This window comes from Scomber scombrus, chromosome 17 (genome assembly GCF_963691925.1).
Source record: "Scomber scombrus chromosome 17, fScoSco1.1, whole genome shotgun sequence".
Taxonomy (NCBI): domain Eukaryota; kingdom Metazoa; phylum Chordata; class Actinopteri; order Scombriformes; family Scombridae; genus Scomber; species Scomber scombrus.
In genome coordinates this window covers 13,780,016-13,804,120 of record NC_084986.1, presented here as the reverse complement: position 1 = coordinate 13,804,120, position 24,105 = coordinate 13,780,016, and the positions used below count along the sequence as shown (strand labels likewise).

Genomic DNA, 24,105 nt, shown 5'->3' with positions numbered 1-24,105 from the left:
TGGAGGTGTGGGCTTTGAAAGAAGTGTACATTTAAGTTTCAGAAAAAGTCTAATGAAGATCCTACTGAGTTCCATTATGGGAAGTGTAAGATCAAGATGTGGCATTTGTCCTATTAAGCTTAATAAATAACAAAAGTTCACCCCTCTTGAGTTCCTTCTCTTGGAAATGGTATTCAAATTTTGTCCTTTTCAGCCTTGGTGTATTTGGTCCTAATCTGTACAGTATTGATTTGCTTTGCTTTAATGTTTCTTGCTAATATTCATATATTGTTGTGGGAAGTGTTGTGACTTTAGTAATGAATGATAAGCTGATCTTGACCAAGTGTTGATTGACCAGTTGCCATTGGTCTGAATTAACAGTCAAATGTTTGCTTCAGTTTTAGACAAACTTTGGATGGAATTATTTTTAAGTATGAGGACCCATCACTCTGCTCTGCACTCTCCTTTCATTATAATTATTCTTTCATTTTCTCATACAAGTTTACTGTCAGAACCCCTGCCAATTATGTATCACTTCAAATTGTCTCCCACATTTTAAAACATAACCAGACGCTCACCTATTTACAACCTGTCTGATTGTCTCACCATTCATGTCTGTTGACCTGTTAAATATTCTTTTAGGGATGTTGCCACATTCTGAGTTTACAGGAATTACTTGAGCAAGTACAATTTCTTTAAATCTGTACGCATTTATCATTAAAAATGTACATTAAAGTATTCCCTCTACGCTAAAATGACCCCATGCCCTGATTTGTGTCTGCGCTTTCCAACTTCAGGTTTATCTTCTCCCTAAAATAGTGACATACAGGTTAAAGCTCACTATGTTTGCGATTAAGTCACAATTTGTTTCTTGAGTATGGGTCAATACTATTGTAAAATTAGTCTAGTCTTTATAGACTAATTACAAAGTATCTGAGCAAAAGTACTGAGGAAAAACAGGAAAAAAATCTGATAAGCAGTGTATCTACTCCGGTTAAGAACCACGCTTCTTACTGATGTCCACAATCACTTTTATTCACCTTCAGTGATGAAACACCGTGAAAACTAGAAACAAACAAAAAACATTTCAGCAATCACATACATCAATCTCAGTCATACATTTCTTTGACACAAATGCCCAACAAAATTAACCAAAATAATTATTCTACCGTGTGCGCCTTGCAAACCAGCAGTAGATAAATTGAACATCGAAAAAAGGTCCGCCGCACCATGATCCTCTCTCGTCTCTCTTTCTAACTCTAATTCCCGCTCACAACATTCATCACACGTAACCCCGACAGGAAGTGGTTGCGCACAAAACATTCCCTACAAAACAAAGGTTTGGCAGAAACCATGACCATAAAGTATATAAGCATATATATATATTTATATATACACATATAAAATAATAATAAAAAGAAATCAGATATCAACATATAAATTACACACTGACTTCCTGTGTTGTCATGGCAACCCATAGAACATTATTATGAGCGTCAGCTACAAGCAGGACTATTTCATGTGAATGTGCAGTTATTCATCTCACATGGAGGGGCGGACCTACAGAGATAGAAAAAAGAAAAAAGAAAAAGATCCTCCCTTTTTCCACAAAAACAGGAAGAAGTGACTACAAGTCCAGACTGAAAGCTGCTTGTCTTAATGTACTAAAACAGAGGAAAATAGTGAAGATAATCCAGGAGTGCGTATGTATGTGAATATATACTAAGATTACAAGGGTGTTTATTGATAAAACTGCAACTAAATTACTGAAAGTGAGCACTGTTGGAGCAAATAGTGAATCTGTGAAAGTGAAAGAAAGTTGGCTGACGGAGAGATTATACAAGCTGGATCAGACCACAGAATGGCTGCCAGTGAATCACCATCTGAAATGGATTGCACATGTCCTGTGTGCTGTGACATATTTAAGGATCCTGTAGTCTTGTTGTGCGGTCACAGCTTTTGCAAGTATTGTCTTCAGGAGTGGTGGAGACAGAGTAGATGCAAGACATGCCCGGTCTGTAATGAAATATTTCCGATGGTTCAGCCTCCACGTAATCTGGCACTGAGAAATCTCTCTGACACCTTGAGACAAGAGAAGAGTCAGAGAGGTTCATCAGGATCTAAAGAGCTCTGCAAACTGCACGGTGAGAAACTCAAACTCTTCTGTCAGGATGATCAAGAACTGATCTGTTTGATCTGTAGGGATGCAAAAAAACACAAGAAACATAACTGTGTCCCCATCAATGAAGCAGTAGAAGACCACAGGGTAAGCAATATATTTTAATATATTAACTGAGAGGTTCTGAGTTTGGTACATTTAGAAATTCTTATTCTTATTCTTGTTATAGACCAAACTGAAGGTTAAGCTGATGCATTTAAAAACCAAACAGGGGTCATTCGAAAAAGAAAAAGTCAAGTGTGATAAAATGGCCGGCCACATCACGGTAAGTCACTAACATGATGGTTTAAGCGTTAGTCAGCAATATTACATGTAGTCTACTTTAGTCAAAAAGTGTCTCTCCTCAGCTCCAGGCCCAGCAGACTGAGAAGGGGATAAAAGAGGAGTTTCAAAAGCTGTACCAGTTTCTGAGGGCAGAAGAGACTGCAAGGATTGATGCTGTGAGGAAAGAGGCGACGCTCAAGAGTGAAGCAATGAAGATCAGGATTGTGAATCTGACTGCAGAGATCTCCTCACTCTCTGACAATATCAAAACCATGGAGGGAGAAATAAAAGCTGAAGACAACCCATTCATGCTGGTAATCAGTGATCACTTGTGTCAATCAATATCTAAATGTAAATATTCAGCATGTAGCAAAATTAGATGTATTGATTTGTTATTGTTTTCTCCTTTATTTCATAGAATGTCAAATCCTCTATTGAGCGGTAAGTGGCTTCATCTACACTTTTAAAGCTATATTAGACAACTGAAAAATGTTTGTCTTAAGTACTTGAAATATCAACCCACAACAGAAAAAGTCCAGTCTCTTAGTGCTCTGACAATTATTGTCTTAATAAATAAAATACAAATTGTAAAACTGAAATGTGCTAAAATATGGCATGTCCATTCATTGGCCTGGCAAATCTACAGTAGCTGAAAAAATACATGAAAATATCATAAGGGTGTCAGTTGATCATATTTTTAACAACAAAGTAAAACGTCATAAATTAATTTCTCTGGTAATCACTGATAATTCTTGACTACTTTGTATTCTTTCAGGTCCCAATGTAACCTGCCAAAACCAGAGACCCCATCAGGAGCCCTGATCGATGAGGCCAAACACCTGGGGAACCTGATGTTCACAGTCTGGAGGAAGATGAAGGATATAATACAATACAGTGCGTAATGTTGTTTCTGCCATATTTTGACACTTAAATATACAGTTGTATTACTGGTAAATTACACAGTTAAAGCATTACTAAAGTCCTATCTCTAAACTCTCTTTCTCTCTTTCATTCAGCTCCTGTAACATTCAACCCAAATACAAGTGGCAACGGTCTGACTCTATCAGAGAATTTGACTCGTTCAACATCCAGAATGAAAGCTCAGAAGCTCCCTGACAACCCAGAGAGAAAATCCGACTCAACTGTTATTGGATATGAAAGCTTTAGCTCTGGTAAACACAGCTGGGATGTGGAGGTGGACAGGGAGTATTGGGCTGTTGGTGTGACTGCTAGAAACAAGCATCAAAACTCTGAAAAGGTTTGGGGCATTTCCCTGTATGGTGGTCAAGAGTTCCATGACCTTCATTCAAAAAAAATACATTTCTTATCTGAAATCTCATATACAAAAAAGATCAGAGTGCAGTTAGATTATGATCATGGAATACTACATTTTTTTAACTTGCATAACAGCATGAAAACACCTCTACATACCATTCGATATACATTCAAAGAACCAGTTTTTCCCTATTTTATGGGATGTGAAAAAGTCCTTCCAGCTGAATTGTCAGTGAAGATAAGACAACCCAAATAGACACTCTGCATACTGTAAAGTTCAAACAAGATGAATTGCCTTATTTTGGGACATACAGTTGTATTGTATGTCACATTAGTCAGCAAGTCCTGAGCTTTTTACCAGTTTGTATCTTTTTATTGTAATCATTTTTATTTTTCCATATTTCGTTTGTTAGGTTCTTAGTCTATATCTAACTTTTTTGACCTGTGTAGCCAATGGCATGTTAACCTTGCAGTGAGCATTGTCAGCCATCATGCAGGTCTTCCCTGTTTTGTATTTGGTTAAGTCTGCCTAAAAGGGGCACTGATTTTAAACATGCTATTCAATTTACTATTCAGCTTACAAAAACAGGTGTATTATCTCTGTTTTGGCTTTGGAGGGAGCCTGCCACAGTTTTTAAAAGTAATCCTGGTGATGTAATTTTTTTTACAGAAAGTATTTGTGTTACAAACTGGAAGAGGAAGAAGGGGATGGGGTTTGCAAGAAGCGGGTATTTCAATGACAGAAATGGTCCAATGAATGATCCTACTTAGTTGCATTATGGAAGTGTGAAATCCAGTGTTTTTGGAGCTTGACCCACACTAGAAAATTAAAGTCAGAATATTCATGCATGTACTGCTTCAATTGCAACTATTATTTTTTTAAGAAATGTTTAAAAAAAACCTTTGTCAGTATGCCAGACATGGGAATACTAAATCACAGAAGTACCTGTTTTATTCATTGTATTCATTTTCATTGCATGATGTACAGCATTGTAGAGGTAAAACTAAAAAGGTGAATCTGCTGAAAGTTATACTGCGATTATCTGATTTCAGTGATCATATTAATGCAAATGAAACTGATGTTCAGAATTTATTAACTACTTAAAGTGAGCAATTAGAGTGATTTCCTAACTGTTATGAAATGAAGGTGCACCTAGTGTGCTGTAACTAACAATGGAGTTCAGGGTACCTGCAGTAACATGGGTTTACTGATGACTTGTCTTGGTGATAACTTTCAGCTAGTTTGAACATCTTCATTAGGAATCTCCAGTATTCCATTATGTCCCAGTGTGTCTACATACAAGCATAGCATGGGGATGAATCATTACAGTATGAGGCAATGCCTAATGTCTCTAGTGTACTGCCATCCGTCTCTCTCTCTCTCTCTCTCTCTCTCTCTCTCTCTCTCTCTCTCTCTCTCTCTCTCTCTCTCTCTCTCTCTCTCTCTCTGTTCACTGCTGACACACTCACACACATGAGTGTGAATCTTTACACCGATACTGAATCTCAGTGGTATTACAGCTGGAATGCCTGCTATGTTTTTTCAACTAATGAAAGAATGAAGAAAAACAAACAGAGGGGCCAAATTAAAAGGGAAAAAAGTACTGAGAGAAGAAAATGCACAGAGGGAGAGAAGGAAATAGAGGGAGAAGGGGGCATACATGCGTCTCTCATTCAATTTGTATTTCTCTGCATGTTTTACACGATTAATCCAGTTTTCTCAGGGCCAAATGAAGGTTGTAGATCAGGGATTGACTGACACAACATCTGCTCAAATAATGGTCTTGAGCAGATTTTCCCCCTGATTACCCAAGATAAATTTCAAACTATATAAGTCTGTCATTAGGCAAAACTTGAGTGAATAAAGTTTGTCAGCCTGAGTGATTACGCCTCAATTAATTCAATTAGGCAGAGTTTAATTTAAAGGTTTGATATTAAGATAGATATTTAGATACAAGACATTTTCTCTATCTTTATCCAACGTTGAATTCAAGAATGTAGGAGGAATTTTGCTACCTACAACTCATTTGTCAGTATTTCCCACAAAAAAATCATTTTAACAATGGGCATCTTTAGGGTTCATAGTCAAAAAATATCCCTGAATGTCTTGAATGTAACTGAGCAATTTTGGAATATTAATCTTCTTCTTTCTTCTTTATTTTTTACTTTTCTCACCACAAGTCAGCATTGCTCCTGTATAAACCATTGCTTTAGCTCAAAGGAATGACGGCAAACCAGCGTATCCAGTTTTTTTTCTTCTTCCTGAAAATCCCCTTTGAATGATCAATCATTCGATGTTGACCAGAGAGCACTGAGGAACCACTGAGTAGAATACGTCACATATTATTTCACTGAATATCCCATTTTTCTACTAATCAGATGAAATAAACACATTAATCTGGGGAATTTCTTTGAACCGTGTGGAAATTAGTTTTGTTTCCTAACATTGCAAAGAGAATCAATCACATTTAACGTCAATGATTTTGATTTCATGAACTCAAAGGCATAACATGTGTATAAACTATACATACTGTAGGTGCACATATGTGTTAAACATGTAGGTTCTTTATCTGAGTCTGTTGATCATAAATCATACGCATGAGAGACAAAGAAGCAGAAAATGAATGAGTCAGGATGGGGAGATCCACCTGACAACATGGCTCTGAACTGGAGCCAAAACAGTAAGCAGATATCAAGTTAAGGGACAAACAGAGAGAACACAAGAGAGACAAACAGAAGGAAGGGAAAGATGTGCCAATGGCCCCAAGGTTTGAGACAGAAGACAAAATAAAGTAACCCTGTCTGTTGGACTATGCAGCTTGGCTTGGCTTCTGAGGAGAAGACAGTGTGTGTTGGTGTGTGTGTTATAGGGGCAGTATGGTGTTAAGCAAAAAGTTGCAGATGTAGGAGGAATGGGGGATTGCTGTATGTTGAAGAAAATAAGCTTAAAATGTAATCAACAATGAACATAGCATATGACCACTTCACAATTATTGGCGCGATGTAGTAATGTACAGATTCACCATGGATGCATGGAAACACACTTTTTGTGGTTGTTTTTCCATCTGCTCCTTGTTTTCAGGTCCCTTTCGGTCTTTTTTTGTGCTCATTTTATTGTGGTCTGGATATCTTCAAGAAACAGGACTCCAAACATCTCTCACTCTCCATCTCGAAGGGTTTATTGTTTTGTTTGGCATTTATGTTTCGTTTTTGTCGGCAGGCAATCATTGAAGAATTTTGAGCAGCACGTGTCCTCAGCAATCATAATCATGAAATCCCTACTGGTCTGACACACATGCACACACGCACGCATGCACACACACACACACACACACACACACTCACACACACACACACACACACACAGGTCTGATTGCTACTCAGCCTGGTCTGTATAATGTTATAGATGCAGATTGAACATGTCAGTCAGGACCTCACAGGAGGACAGTGGTAGAGATGGTGGAGGAAGGAAGAATGAAGGAAGGAAGAGAAAAAAAGATGTCAGGGAAAGGCTGTTTGCTTTTTGTAACAAATTAAGTTCAAGGTTAAATATGACAGTGCATGTAAGTACAGTGGGGCTGGATTTTAAAGAAACATTTGACAATTAAGGCATGTTCTCTTTTTCTGCAGTATTTCTGCACATGATTGACAGTGTTTTGTTAAAGTCCCCTGCTCCTCTCTCTAACGCACACACCGACACACACGCTTGCGTTGGCCAGCCTAGATGGTCAAGTGCTATGATAAAGTGCTGTCTGGTGTTCTCTCACTCTCTAAGCCCCTTGAGAGTAGATCAATACTCACTCAGCATCAAGTTACCGCTAATGTCTTCATGTTTTTAACCAGGCAGTGTGTGTGTCAGTGTGTGTGTTCTTAGTGAGCCTGTGCGTGTGTGTGTGTGTGTGTGTGTGTGTGTGTGTGTGTGTGTGTGTGTGTGTGTGTGTGTGTGTGTGTGTGTGTGCGTGTGCGTGTATATGCATGTGCCCCTGGTGTGACCCAAGTTATAATTGTCATTAAATGTCAATGAAGGCAATAGGAAGAGCTGGACTCTGGAGATAAATACCAAAGCCCTGACTCACAGCGCCTCCTATGGGGTCTTAATGGAAACTGCAGCCTCAGGAAAGGCTCTATTTGCTTACAGGAATTGAGAGATGCCCAAAAGCTGCAGCCTTTCGCAGTTTTGTCCAATATTTCTCTCAGTTATGATGAGCAAAGTGATAGCATAGATAGCATGATAATCCATCAATTTACAGAAACGCTGTGTGCACACAACCATGGTGAGTACAGTAGGTCAGTGGACAGTTAGGGTAATCATTTTAATATTCACATTAGTTTTCTTTTCCTAATAGATTTGGCTAACCTGGGGATTTGTTTGATTGTGTTTTTTGTTGTTCCTCTTTTTTAGCACTGTTGCCATGTTCCCAGATCTTGCTAATTACTGAGTACAATGTTTTTTTTTAAGATTGTGGGGGCTGTAGCTGTAGCTCACTGTAGTTGAAGAACTGAGCAAAAGGAAAAAGATTTAGAGAAAGAGTTTTAAACAGAGTGTAACTGCTGTTGCTTATGTGTGTAAGTTGAGAAGAACTTTACATTAAGTTCCACAAAAGCTTATATTTGACCTTTGTGGTGTCTTATGCAGTACAGCACAGGAAGACTGACTATGAGGTACGGAACATCAGCATTTCTTAATATCAATCAAGTAATAGAAAAAGAAATACATTATCATAACCAGAGGAACTACAAACATAAGATCTAGGCTATATAAAACCAGTATTTTCCCATTAATTATAAAAAAATTAAAACAAAAAGGTGAATAATGTAGAAAGAAGAGATGCTATCTAAGACAGGAAAGCAACAGCAAGGTCTGCCAAAAGGCAGGTGTAAGGACAGACAGTATCCTCCTGATACTGAAAATAAGCTTAGATCACTATAATAAAAAAAAGAAAATGTGGCCCCCCTTCTTGCACCTCCACCTCTCTCTATCCATTCCCTCATCTCTCCATCCCAATCAATCTCTCCTCCTTCCTGACTAATGCACTCTTTCATGTGATCTCCTATTTCTTCCTCTCTCGCTCTCTCTGCCGCCCTCTCTCCCTCACCCTGATGTCTCATGGCCCTTTTGTAGGCCCTCTACATTTTTGGGGGTAACGTGATCTCCCCCATTTCTCCCCAGGGTGGTCCGCTCCTCTCATTCAAACAACAAGCTCAGTCTGAATGGAGCTGCCAATGTGAGGGGGAGACAGGGAGAGAACAAGACTCAGGGAGAGGAAGGAGAAAAGTAAGATAAAGTGTATGTAAATGAACCATTAAATCGCATCCTTATCCATTCATATCTTAAGCTGGCGGGTTGGGTCTGCATACATAATGCATCACATCAAGTAAGTGGGTCCTGTGTGTGAGTGTGTATGTGTGTTAATACTGTACCTGTGCCATCTGTTTTGGTCACATCTAGCAGCTGCTACCATGTTCAGCCCACAAAGCCAACTCAATGTTGTCTTAAAGCAGACTTTCTATAAAAAATTCTGCTTTACTGTTCTTTTAATGCATGTGTCATCAAAAATATATACTTAAGAAATTATTTTTGCATACAGGCAATCTTCTTTTAAGATTATTATGCAATGTAATTGTTTCAATATCTGTCTGTGGCATTCAACCCAAAATTTGTTTCCACTGTAATTCTTTAACTTTTTAACAGGTCACAAATATGTTGATTACATTTTTTGGAAAGGCAAAATAAAATCCTAATACAGTTTTTTTCAGACATTACTCAAACAGAAGTAAATACAAAACAATTGGTAATAACTATTTTCAGCAGTGGATTAATACATATGAATGGAGGCCTTATGACTATTCAACTTGCCCCTTTAAATAGGTAGTAGCAGTGGAGATAATAGAGCCGCTCAGCTGCCAGCAACTGACTGTAGAAGTAATGTAAAATCATTGAAAATTGCAATTGTGTTGACTGCAGGGAATGAATAACCAGTCTCAGCCCACACCATAAAACAGTAAAACAATAAACACTGCGTTTCAGCAAATCATCTTTCACTCCCAGTCAGCCAGCCCGCCCCCCATGTTGTTATATGTGTGGTAGTTGACAGAGGCAGCTAGCCGTGTCATTAGCTGGAAAGTTAATGTCTGCCAGGGATTCTATTTGGATAGCACATTTTTTGTTGTGTTGTGTTGTGATGCCGGTCATTAATTGACGTTAATGTTTAGTGTTTAGTTTTACTTAATAACGATCAACACCTCAACCAGCTAATCAGCTAACATTATTTCTGACAGCCTTTTCAGTAACATTTTCTACAACCCTGGAGCTCCATAGAACAGAAGAAAAATTAATCACAGGTTTTGGCAACACAGAAAGGATCTTTTTGGATGATTTTGGTCTTTTTGTGGAATTTGTTGAGAAGGTAAAACACAGAATATTGCAAAATCACATATTTCTAATCTGTTCTTGTTTTAGCTGACAGTTCTTTTAAAAAAATCTTTCTAATCTTCTTCTTTCATGCCTTTAATTTCATTTCACCTTTGTACCTTAAGCCATCATCCTGCTTTCCTGTCATCCCTGAGCCATCATGTTTCCTTACCAAGGGATGTACACACACACACACACACACACACACACACACACACACACACACACACACACACACACACACACACACACACACACACACACACACACACACACACACACACTCACCTATACATACCACTGCAGTGCCCCAGACAGACCTCCACAATGTGGATGCCCCTAGGGAGCTTTGGTAACTCAGTCCCCTCTGTCTGCCAACTGCTGTGTCACAAAGAGGTTCGTGTTACACATACACACCCACACACTCACGCACGCACACACGCACGCACGCACACACACACACACACACACACACACACACACACACACACACACACACACACACACACACACACACACACACACACACACAAGTATGCTCATTCACATAAGTAACGACACAGGCTTATGCAGATACACATACTCAATATTTAGGCAGGTAAATACAATCATTCATATCACACACACACACACACACACACACACACACACACACACACACACACACACACACACACACACACACACAGACACACACACACACACACACACACACACACACACACTAAATTCAGGAGGTATCAAGCCAAGTCTCTTTCATTACCGGCTCCAAATTAAAGCTTATAACGAGAGAGAGGGAGCATTAAGAAACGGGAAAAAAAGTGAAACTGAACTAATGTCCTTACATACCAACAGGAAAGCTTTAAGGCCTCACACATGCTCGGTGCTACACACTCATTTATACAATGAAAACACACACACATTCAGCTCCTGACAAGTTATTTTGAGGAAATTTTTTGAGGATATTTTGTCACCCTGGATCAAATGAATTTTTTTAAAAAATGTTCTCAAAAATGAGCATTTAAATGCAAATCAATTTATCCTCATTTGTCACCTCACAGATGTAAAATATGTTCAACCGTGTGTGTGTGTGTGTGAGTATACATCTGTGTATGCTTGAGTTAGAAGTTGTTGTTATTGGCTGCAGGATTGAGATTCAGCTCCAGTTTGGCTACAAGCTATAACCTCAAACTTTTACACACCAGCACAAAAGCACACACACACACACACACACACACACACACACACACACACACACACACACACACACACACACACACACACACACACACACACACAACACACACACACAGTGGTTTGTTAAAGTGCATGGAGGGAATGCTGTGGTCACACCTGGGAATGCTCTTTCAGCTGACCTGCCTAACGTTTTTTCTCTCTCCATCATTTCCTCTTTCTAGAGGTGCAAAGTAGCAAAATACATTTACTTGCTTTAACTTCTACATTTGAACAGGTTTTAGTTACAAGAATACACATGTAGGTTTTGGATTTCCATTTACTTGATTAATCAAAAGAAGTGGATGCAACAGTATTTTAGCTTTTGTATAAAAAATAAAAAGGTTCATATCGCAGTCTTTATTTAGAAAAGAAACATGTCAGAATCAGTGAGGTATCAAACTCTGCCAACCAGCACCTCCAAAGCTCATTAATTATTAACTTATCTTTTAAATTTTTTTTGCTCAAAAACCAAAGAGTAAAAATGTTTTTACCTTCCGACAGAGCCAGACTTAGGCCTGTTTCCAGCAAATAAGCGTATTTATTTTGCAAAATCTCAAACTATTTCCCTTGCGTAATGTCTTTATGATCTTAAGTCTTAATGAATTCATTCCCCTCTCTTTCCCTCTTTGCTGATCTTAAAATGGAGGGGAATGTCCTTTTATTGGTAATACAATAGTTCCTATTAGGAGTACTCAATAATATCTCTCTTCCCTCAATGAATGGATTACACCATCCAGGGCATTGCTTGCACAGGAGAGATTATAATGTAAAGTTACCACACACACACACACACACACACACACACACACACACACACACACACACACACACACACACACACACACACACACACACACACACACACACACACACACACACACACACACACACACACACATGGTTAGACACGGCTGCTGTGCTGTCACAATGTGTAGGATGCACTTAGTCTCACAGTGTGAATTTTAATTCTGATTTGATTGGAATTAAAGTGGTTTTAAGCCAGAGTTAATGGGTTTAGACTGGCTCTAATCCTGGTTTAATGAAGGCCTTGGTGGGCTGCTTGCCTCTTTCAGCATCTTGGACTTTGGCCCATCATAATCCAAGTGGTGAATTAATCAACCACTTTATGGAAAATGGAGGATGTGTGTAGGTGCATGGTGTATGTGTGTGTTATAATAAATTCATGGAAAAATATGTTTGTCTGTATGAATCTTTGGAAGGACATGATCTTGGGGTTATAAGCACTTATATCTGGGGTCATTCTTGACTTACTCGCTTTCTGCGTACGTGTGTGTGTGTGTTTGTGTGTGTGTGTGTGTGTGTGTGTGTGTGTGTGTGTGTGTTTGTGTTTGTGTGTGCGTGCATTCTTCACCATGCTCACTTGGGTGCTCGCTCACTCCCCATCCCTATGTAACTGGAGCCAGCCCTCCCTCCCCTGTCAAAAATAAAAATCATTTGTCCGCTGCATGAGTGTGTCCATTAAAAATGCATGGTGTAGGGAGCAGAGGGCCGCTGGGGAAGAAAGCTGATACTTGGCTCTCCGGAAGGGCATCAGAGTACCAAGGTGGACAAATGGCATCTAGAGAGAAAGAACGGGTTGGAGAGTGAGAGCGAAGTAAACGGGTGGGTGTTGATTTTTCTCCAGACAGCTCATTCTTAATTTGCTGATTAAACTTTCAGCTTTTGGGGAGTTGTGAAAGTGCTTCTTTCGCTCTATAGGCCAAAGATCCATATTGATCCATTGCAGTTTAATTTAAGGAAGATATAATCAATACTCTGTTTTGAAAATACTACTATTTTTCTGACATAAGATTTGTTTTTCTCATGTGTGCCTGTGTAGTCATTCTCAAGGCCTGGTAATAACAGAAAATGGTACAGCAAAATTTATCTGCGACTTTTTTGCGAAATAGGCGATGCTAGTTTGTGAACTAGTGTAGCTGGTGAGCTAAAAGCAGGCACACTGGCTAGCTAGCAACATGCTAATGCTAGTCAGTCACAACAGCACTTCTGATTTCTCGGTTCTGTTTTCTCATCCCCAACATTAATTCTGACTGTACACAATTTCAAAAGCTATTTAAGACAAAAGAAACCCTCAAATGATATATAATCCGACCTTTGTCTCATAACTCTTTGCAAATCATTCCTGATCTGCAGCACAACAGTTTATACTCCGACATACAATGATTAAATAAAAGTGTTTGGGATGCAACACTGTTAATAAGTCACAATAGCATCCTCTATTTGTACTCCAATCAAGTTGGCTTCAACAGCACACATTTGTGTGTCGAAGTTTGAGGATTTACTTTGCTCCCATGAATCACTCGCAAATTAACTGAAATTATGCCATTTTAAATGCTGATGTGAATGGACCTCTGGTCTTTTGCAGTGGCAGGAAAACTAAAATGCTTTTGATAACCTTTTGTCATGGCAGTCCCTGTTCTTTCTACAACACATTTTTTTTTAACCATTTTAGTGTTTGACATCTCTAGGTCAGGGACAACAAAGACCTTGATAGATGAATGGTGACGAAAACCAAGGCAACTTTTGACCACCTTACCAGTGCACCAGCTGGGCTTTGAAACAGAACCAGAGGATCAATTATCCTCACGTGTGTTGTATCACTTTATTTGCACAAGAAGGGAGGTAGCATCTGTGGACTATTGTTTCACTCTGGATGCTATGTCTGGACTTACTGTAATCAGTTAAAGTTGTAATTTGTTGTGCCATGTTAGTTTGTTAGTTCTTTGTTAGTTCTGGTTTGTCTTTTACCATTAAATGTTTTATGAATGGGAAAGTAAGGTTTAAGGGGGAAAGGAACAAAACTTAAATCAATTCTTTTGTCTTTACTTCTCCATCTCATATACATGTTGTTTTTTTCCAGATAAAATGTTGCATGGTTTTAGAAATATTAGTCTATTTTGTGCTCTGTATTGTCCCTTACTTTAAAATAGGAGCAATACAAACGGATGAAAAGTGAATTTAAGATTTCTCCAGATCTGTCAGTCTTTCTGTTTTCTTCCTTTCTGCACTAATGTACAGTAATATTTCACTTTTCCTTTCACAGCAGCCTCTCAGAGCTGTCAGTACTGCTGTGAGTTGCATCACTCCACACACTAGATAAATCTGCAAAAATACAGGTGTGTGTGTGTGTGTGTGTGTGTGTGTGTGTGTGTGTGTGTGTGTGTGTGTGTGTGTGTGTGTGTGTGTGTGTGTGTGTGTGTGTGTGTGTGTGTTAGCCTTTGGAGATAAGTAGTTTTTCCATGGTGTCAAACTTGTGGCCTTATGTGCTAAACTCATTGAGAAAGTTAATCAGATACGTACTGTGTTCTGGTCAACAAAATGTAGTGAAATCCCAGCCATCATAGACTTTAACCAACTTGGACTGGAGCACTTTTCTCGCATTCACATTTTTCTCTCTCATGATGCTCTCTTTCAACTTTTCACTGCGAACTTCTCTTTTCCTCTCTTATGGGACTCACTGTTTTCTTTCCTTGGTCCTGTCCATCTGCTTCCTATAACACTTGGGCAGTCTGATCTGGTTTGCAGAAACCCCCTCTGACAAAATCAGACATTTATTCACGTACAACCAAAATAGTCCCCCTTTCAACAAAATAACCCCACTAAAAACTGTCCCAGCACTTTTTCAATAGGGTGGTCGAATCTGGACCCAATTAAACGGGGACCCCCTAAATTTCCTTCACACCCAGCTTGAGGAAGACCCCAGATTAGAGGAATATTTTCCTTATTGCCGACTTTACTTTTGCGGAATTCCATAGGATAATAATTGAACCCATGTGTGCTCAGTATTCCGAGGTGTTCCCGTTTTGGTGTAGTGTGGATAAAAATGGCATGCTGCAGCCATCAGGGCGGGCACAGTTTTGACAAATCTCTTTTTTTCTTCTTCTTCAACTTCTTCTTCTGGGTTTTCACCACAATCCTTGGAACGTTGTTTGGAATTAATAAAATAAGGAGACTTTCTTTTTTTTAAAGTCTTGGTCAGATTCCCATGTGGAAAGAGGTGGAGGCTTAATTGAGATCAAATAAACAAAGTCACCTGTGAGTGATTTCAGCTTATAATGAGACACATGTTCGCTTGTTAGAACGTGCACACAAGGCCGCACCCGCACACACATACACACTCACAGCCTCAATTTGATAAGCACTTAAGCAGGTGTTCGTATCACTCCCATGCAGAATGAAATCCTGCACATGCCATATGCCTCCACACAAACGTAACTGGCACTGGGTTCTTTTCTAAATGCACATGCTCACAAAGGATTAGCCATGGCTTCTCATAAACTCCATGACTCCACAGTGGGAGCTTGTGTTCTGCTCCCCTATTCAGTGACCCATCATCATCCTGCTCCCTCTGGCTTTGTGAGTGTTCTGCTCTAACCGGAAATGAATAGCCACTTTTTAAATAAACCCAGGACACTGCTTAGCAATCATAGTTGTCTGCACGATATTATTCTAAGTGGTAATAATAAGAAAAGCATCAGGACACCGTCTGATTCTCTCCGGTTCAGCTGGCAGTTGTGAGTAGGCTGTGGAGAACTGCGGGAGTGCAAGATTTTGATTCATGTCTTCCTAATTGTAATAGACTTGAATCCTCTAAAAACAACACATGTATAATTCTTATGCACACACAGAAACGCACACAAACGGACACACACATACAGCTTGTGTGCATGCATGCACAGAAACACACACAGGTAATTGTGCCCACCTGGTAAAACATCATTTAGTCAGGCGCCCCTTCCTTCTACTAACACTGCTCTTACAACATGGATACATATGTGTGCGTGTGTGTGTGGAAGAATGACCTCCTTTACCCTTTGCTTGATCTTTGATCCCAAATTGCATTAGACTATCAACACTCCCTAAGCCCTAAACCATCCAATTACAATACTGTATAAGCTTAGCAGCTCAAGGCTTTATGGAAAATGACTGCTTCTCTGTGCAGATCTAACAACCAAAACATCTTTACTTTTCTCTAGTAGACTATTTCTCTCCAGTCTTCCAGATATTAAATAAATAGGCTGCTTAAAGATCCATCAGATACAAAAATACTCTGCTTTGAATTTTTAATCCTTATAATTAAAATTGTATCTACTCTTTGTTCATCTATTCTTTCATTAAAATCCTTTAAATGTGTCAATATTGTTAATTACAACTGTTTTAACTGCAAGATGTCTGCTACTCCATTTTCAGTGCATATGCACTGTAGGCTTCAAGTTTACCCATCACACTTGTTTATATTCATGCTGGACTATGACTGGCTTTCAAACTAGTTGTGGTTTCTAAAAATCGGACTCCGATTAAAGTAAGTAAAAAGAAACTTCCCCTTCAGTAGTTAAATGTGAAAATAACTTTCTAGTTTCAAACACTGCACATACATCCTTCTGCACAGTGAGGCTTAAACGTCTATGTAAAGTAATAACAAGCAAAACATGTTTTTGACTGAAAGGGAACATTAATTCGATCTTACAAAGAGGCTGTGAAGCACAGATGCAAATAAAATAGCCTGTGGCTCAGATGCCTGTGTCCCTCCAAAAAAAGTAAAAGAAAAATTTGTTTTTTTATATCATTTCAGCCATCATCTCCCGCCCTGTAAAATTAGTGGCCCACAGGACTCATGGTACAGGCTAGTATGTATACAGTATATCAGGAATCTTAATTATTATAGTGTAGTCACCAAAGCATAGGCTGACAACCGTGATGTTTAGGTCAAATTCCTTTACAGTCTGCTGAATGTGAAGTGCTATATGGCCACATAAATCAGTGTGCACAAACACATACTACAAGGCTTGAAATACAAATATCTCTTTTAGCTTATGTTTAGGTTTCATGGTGATATTTATTGTTTGTCACTTGTGTTCAATGAAATAGTTCAGGCGGAGGAGGATTTTGAAAGCACCCGAACAGAGATGCATTATATTCTGTTCTATTGGTCTACCTAACAGCTACGTGTTCCATCTAAATCTTGTAAAGGTTTAAGGTGGATTTCCACAAAAGTCAGCTAATAAAATGGAAATCTGTACTAGTGACTAGTGTTATGTAAATATGCCGTATGTGTCAATATTACGTAATTAAAGACATAGTTCGACATTTTTGGAAAATCCATTCATTTATTTTATTGCAAGGAGTTAGATTAAAGTTCAGTTACCATGATACAGCTATTAATTCAGTTCAAAAATTAAAATTAAAATGTAAAGAACAAGCAGCAACAACTACAACTTGAAATTGAAGCCAATGTGGGAAGTCCCTTAAAGTGTAATACCCTGACAGCTGCTAGGTGCTGGCTCCAAAAAATCCATGGCTCCAAAAGACTCCCATTCAAAAAGAGTGAACTACTCTCATGAAATACTAAGTCAATACATTTTTCAATGGATCATTATGGTCTCAATCGCTAAATTTGTCCCCTAAGTGTGTTGGTGGTCATTTTTGACATTATTGCCCATTTAATAAGATATGAAGCCAAGTAGCTTCGATGTAACATGGGAGTTGATTGACAGCTGTGATTCACTGTTGGCTCACCTGCTGCTCTCCCCATCTCCAGGACTCGCCGGAGTCAAATTATTGTCACAGCAAGGTAAGTTTAATATTACTTGATAATGATACCTGTTGTGTTAGTTAGCTCATGTTAGAACAAGTGTCTACACTTCTTGGTCTTCCTAGTAAGTTAGTGTGTTAGCGGAGCATGTTTTGGCTCCAAAAACAGAAAACATGGCGCTGACTGTATGCAGCAATACTTGGCCTCAAAGTGGCTCCAATGCAAACCAACAGGTGACTTTACGCCTTGCTAAGTCCATCTTTCTATATTGTCTATGGTAAAACCCAAAAGTTGTTGATTTATAGAGGTGCTGGACTTCTTGGAGTTTTGTCATCACTGTGATATTGTCAGACAACCAGGGGACCCTTCAGGACATTAATATTAAAATAAATAAATAAATAAAACATTTTCCTTTAAACAAGCACCAGCGACTTTGAGATCTAATGCTGCTTCCTCTCTAAGATGAACTTTATATTATTATTGAATAAAAATTCATTTCTATCCTCTCTCTTTACTCATTGACTGGTGCTTTTGTTAGCCACCTTGGAGATGGATCAAGAACTATCAAAAGACAAAACTGACAGACAATATCTGTGGAAAACTCAGAAAACACACATTTGTAATCAATCATATAGATAAAGATTGATTCTATGAACAAGATGCAATGATATCTTAGATGTGGCACTAGACTACCCAGTCATGGGGTCACCAAAATTAAAAGTTGTTTTATAGTGATTATTTCTCCACTATAGAGTAGTTCCAGTGAAACAAGTTCACAGGGAGGTTTGTTGATTATCCTAAATTACTAGGACATTGTTGCTGTTAAAATATGTTGCGACATTATTCAAATGTCATTTTTAGTGCTTTTAGAAGCACAAATGAAACTCATTTACCTGCTCCTTCTGGACTCGTGGTTTGGAATCTTTTTGAGACACACACACACACACACACACACACACACACACACACACACACACACACACACACACACACACACACACACACACACACACACACACACACACACACACACACACACACACAGTGTAAGCATGCCAATAAACATGGGCAGGTGATCTGGATGGGCCAGAGCTATCTTTGGCATCTCTTCTGCTCTGATGGCTACTGTGCCAGGCTGCCCAGGCAGTGATGCCATCTGATACGAATTGAGCTGTTCCCAAACCTCAGTCATGTTAGTATATCTGGCAGTTTCTTAAATGCATGAGTGATGAGCTTTGCATAATTTAAAAAGTCTGTGGTCTAATATTCACTATATGCAGCAGTTAAATACCAGGGTTAAACAGCGATTCAGCATATTTTCAACAAAATATTTAGACAATTTAGATGTTTTCTCACTCCTCCACTCCAAGTTTGTACACTTGATCAGCTCCAAGTAGTTTTTAAAATCCATCATCATTTAACAGGATCTTGAAATTTCCAGAGATCCATGCAATACCTGCTTATTTCTCACTTCTCCCTCCCTTTAGCTTTTTACCTTCCTGACTTCTCCAACTTTTCAGTATACGGGATCCTCTGCTGCCATCTTCTGTTAGAAACTGTTAGCAGGTTCTTGAAAACCCTACTACAATTTATATAATCTTCCTTTTGGACCCTTAGAACATATTTAGACAGTATTTGGAGTATGTAGTGTTTATGTTGTCTTAAATTATTTAAAGCTACATATTCATCGTGCATTTGAATCATTGCCAAAACAAATACTTTTTGTAAATGAGGTTGAGAAACAGCTACTGGTGATGTTAGTTTTTGTCAAATGACATCCTTTGACCCATCACATAAAGTATTGCAGGACTTCCATCTTCTGGTGAGAAATGCTTCCAAAGTTGTTACAATTAAGACCTCAACTGTTATTTGACATAATGGTATGCTGTGAAATAAAGATGTGTGGGGCTTGCTTAACTTATTTCTAAAAAGCTGACTTTCATCATGACAGCCGCAGCATATGTTGTTGACACACAGTTCGGCAGGGTCTCTAATTAAACAGTACAAGCTGGTTTATTAGGAATTATCTTCCAAGGTCATGGGAGAAATCCCAAATGGTGTACAATAGTGTTCAGCTACAGATTATGCAAACAGAAGATATGGAACATTTCAAACCTGTGTTTTTCATAAACATGACAACCCGCACCTCCTTGCAGAGACCAGGTCAAATTTTAAATATACTTACAGGTATACATGTAAGATCTTTTTAATTAAAAGCTGTAAAATATAGATTCTATTTTCTGTCCATGCCTGGCAGCTGCAACTCAGCTGAAATGTTATCAAAAGATAATTACCCACATTCAAATACAGCATTTATTTTATTTATTCAAAATCAAATAATGTTTCTCATAGATATTAAGAATAATCAATAAACTAAAGCACAGTGTTGGATTTCTCACATCACCTTGTTGAGAGAATTTTATGACAGCTTCCTAAGGCTTTGATGTGTCTATCTTTGTGTCACCTTCTACCTTACTAGCTATTGATGATAAACATATGCCACAGTTCTCATGACATCAGCCAAACATTTGACTTATAAAGGAGTCCATGTGTATCCACTTTTCCATAGACAGCACAATGAGGGCAGGTCTGGCTTTGCTGCTTTTCCTGTTGGTTTCACAGGTTCTTGAGATGCAAGCAAGTGAGGACAGAGAGACCAAACTTCATGATGTCCTACTTGACCTAAAGCAATCTTTGAACCCTGACACCACAACTGACCAGTCCATTTACCAGACCAGTACTGATGCTGATATCTGGGCAGAGATTAAGCTGCTGAGAGACATGGTGGTGGAGCAGATGGTGGAGCTGAGGAACATGGAAACCAGGCTGAGTGAAACGGAGATGCAGGCACATGAGCAGAAGTCGGATCTCCTCCTCACTAAAACCAGCTTGGAGAAGCTGAAGAGAGATTTCACTGCCATGAAGAAGAAACTGACAAACAGCGAAAAGCAAGTAGATGAACTGAGGAAAGAAAATATGCAGCAGTCAGCAAAAGTCAGATTTTAAAGTGAGGTTAGATGCCAGTGAAAAACAAGTGGAAAAGCAGGCAGCTGAACTGTTGTTCACACAAGCCAGAGTGGAAATCAGTGAAAAGGAGCTGCAACTCCTAAAAATTAAGATGGATGAGGCACAGACCGAGAATACTGCCCAAGAAGTTCAGCTTTCATTTTTGAGGGTTCGCATGGACACTACTGAGACCCAAGTAGACAGTCTAGTCAAAGAGAGTGCGAAGGTGGCATTTTATGCTGCTTTGACAAACTCAGGAGGTGTAGGGCCTTACAATACAGCAACAGTCCTAAAGTTCAGCAAAGTCTTCACTAATGTTGGTAATGCCTACAGTCCAATCACTGGCTACTTCACTGCACCTGTGAAAGGAGTGTACCATTTTAGATTTACAATATGTGGTCATACAAGCTCTGGCCACATGGGTGTGCAACTATTCCATAACAAGAAATCAGTATTAATGAATGTGCAATCAAAGTATACCTCGCATTTTGAGTATCTGTCGAATGCTGTTATTCTAGAGCTGAATGTCAGCGATGAGTTACATTTCATCCTCCCAGCAGGGAATGCAGTCTATGATAATGCATACAATCACACTACATTCAGTGGATTCCTGCTTTTTAATATGTGATGTCAATCCAATAAAGTTTGGAACAACCCTGTAGAATAACATTAATGAGAACTAAAAATAACTTAATAATTATTGTAGGCCTTCCTGCTTAATTTTCACAGTCAATGTAAACTATTCACCATGTGCTGCATATGTCAGAATGTATTTATAAGCCTTCTAATGAGTACATATTGTTCACCAATGTACATTGCTATTTGTTGTTTGTTTGTTTTATCTAACAAGTCTAACAGTGTATTTTCCATAATACATGTGAATGTTTATGTGTAAAGTTTTGCAAATTAAAATGATATGGTAGCGTAACACGCTTCCTGGTATTTAAGGGATACTTAATATTATTGTCAGGTCTTAACATGTCCCCAAAAAGACCTTATATTTTGTCCAGAAGATGGCAGTCTTATGATACTGCATGCACACAGAGATATATTATAAAGGGACCTAGAGGTAGTTTTGGGAAAAATGAAATCTGATCTATGAGGTGATATATCTTAAAGAATGATGTAGCTTAAAAGTGTAGGTTAAAAATGATGTGTAGTTGTAATATGCAGAAGCCTTAATGACATCTTTAAAACCATATCTTGAGGAGAAATAACTTTTAATGCTGTATATGTCTCTCCAGCTAGAGACAGAGAAATGTTTGAAAAGTATGCAGAATAAACTTAAGTTTTACCAACTCACTGTTACACTGCATTGGACATAATTTATTCTGACAGTCGTGCTAACCTAAAGGAAGTGATCTGATGGAACAAAGAGGGTCAGACAGATGGGAAATATGTTGGGATCAGCTGGAACAAAATGTGATTTCTTTCCTCCCTTCAGTCTGTAGACCTTTTTCACATCACTGTTTTTGGGCAGCCATCCAACAAAACAATTAGCAAGTATGGGAATCCCTGCCCCGCTCTCATACAGACCCCTCCCTCCCTTTTCTATCTCTCTTCCTCTCTGGCTAACTGCAGCTGGCCCCCGAGGAGAGGCGGCCAAGTTTATTTTCTCCCTGGTGGTCCCTTTGGGGTGGCGGCAGGGGCCCCTGCCACGCTGTTGCTGATGTATTAGGTGAGGGTCTTTGAAGAAATGTCGGTGGGACTCTGTTGCTACAGCACTTAATCTTATTGTTCTTGTTAAAGGATACTTGGTGCTGTCCTATTTGCATGGACAATGTGAACTCTACTAGTCACTGAAAAGCCTTAATGACTGATAAAGCAAATATACAACTTGACTGGAATTATCATGCAAGCCTCAATAATACTATAAACATCTCCATGACAACTGAGAAAATTCAGTCTTCAAGTTGTTGTAGAGCATTAACATAAAATCAATTTTCCAAAATCCAGAACAATATTTTACAGTTAGTTTGAATAAAACTGAAATATGAAACACTAATAACTGGTGAATAAGGGGGAAAAAATCATCCCATATTCAATTAAACCTTATTGTTAGTAAAAGTTGCAATAGCTCAATGCAAGAAAGCACTTAAGTCAAAACTGAAAGTGCAGAAATATTACCAGCAAAATGTATTTAAAGTATAAAAAGCAAACATAGAAGCAGAATAGTTACTGATGTATTATTATTTGATTATTTGATTATCATAACTGATGCTTAAATGTTTATTGCACACTTGTCATCAGAGCTGCATGTAGCTACCACTGAGGAGACTCAGGTCTATTTTTTTTTTTTAACGGAATTTGAGGACTTTACTGTAGTGACCTGAAGAGTTTGCCATTTTGGTAACACTTTATAATACAAGTTCAAGTCATGCTCAACTAATGCATGAGTCATGATGATTTAATGCATGAAGTAATGCAGAGTGTATCATGAATTCCTTCTTCCTTCTTGCTTACCTTTAACAAGTGATCAAGTCACTATACATGTGTGTATAGTTTCCACTTAATAGATAGTCAATTAATGAATATTATTTCACTCTTACTTTATACTATTAGTAATGGGCATTTCATACATTTGATCAGCCTATGTGAAGTTTTTTGTTTTTGTTTGTTTGTTTGTTTGTTTGTTTGTTTGTTTGTTTGTTTGTTTGTTTGTTTGTTTGTTTGTTTGTTTTTAATCAAACTTGACATGAAATCTTGTGATGTTGTGGTAGTTATTAAATTAAATTTTAGCTGGTCACGGGTGACTTTTTTCCATAGTATAATCTATAACAATGTCACACTCATCAAAGGTTTTGTATGTAAAATGTAACTGTATCTATAACCAATAACTGCTTATAGTTGTCAAATATGGGTACATTATTTGCTGCTGAAATAGTAGTGTGAGAGTCGAAGTGGCATAAAATGAAAGTAGAAATACCTCAAAATTGTACATTTTAGGTTTTGAGACAGCAGCAAGACTCCTCACCGGTACCAAGAAGCGAGACCATGCCTCCCCTGTACTGGCCTCTCTTCACTTGTTACCAGTGAAGAACAGATATGATTTTAAGATTCTTTTTTTTTTTTAAAGCACTGCATGGACTGGCACTATGCTTCATCTCTGAATTCCTCGTCCTCTATTCTACCTCCAGACCCCTCAGGTCTGCTAACCAATAACTGCTCTCCAACCCACACACCCAGTTAAAAAACAAAGGT

General features: G+C 38.5%; 1 protein-coding gene across 2 annotated transcripts; it reads left to right on the top strand.

The window, feature by feature from the left end:
* The first annotated feature begins 1,604 nt into the window (after positions 1-1,604).
* On the top strand, positions 1,605-6,087 carry LOC133997562 (zinc-binding protein A33-like). 2 transcript variants are annotated; one of them, XM_062437203.1, is made up of 6 exons: positions 1,605-2,245; positions 2,328-2,423; positions 2,506-2,736; positions 2,841-2,863; positions 3,198-3,316; positions 3,439-6,087. In XM_062437203.1, the coding sequence occupies exons 1-6, from the start codon at positions 1,841-1,843 to the stop codon at positions 3,951-3,953; spliced, it is 1,389 nt and encodes a 462-aa protein (XP_062293187.1). In that variant the 5' UTR covers positions 1,605-1,840; the 3' UTR covers positions 3,954-6,087. The 2 variants fall into 2 exon arrangements, with proteins under 2 accessions (XP_062293187.1, XP_062293188.1); XM_062437204.1 differs by lacking the exon at positions 2,328-2,423.
* Positions 6,088-24,105: the final 18,018 nt, after the last annotated feature.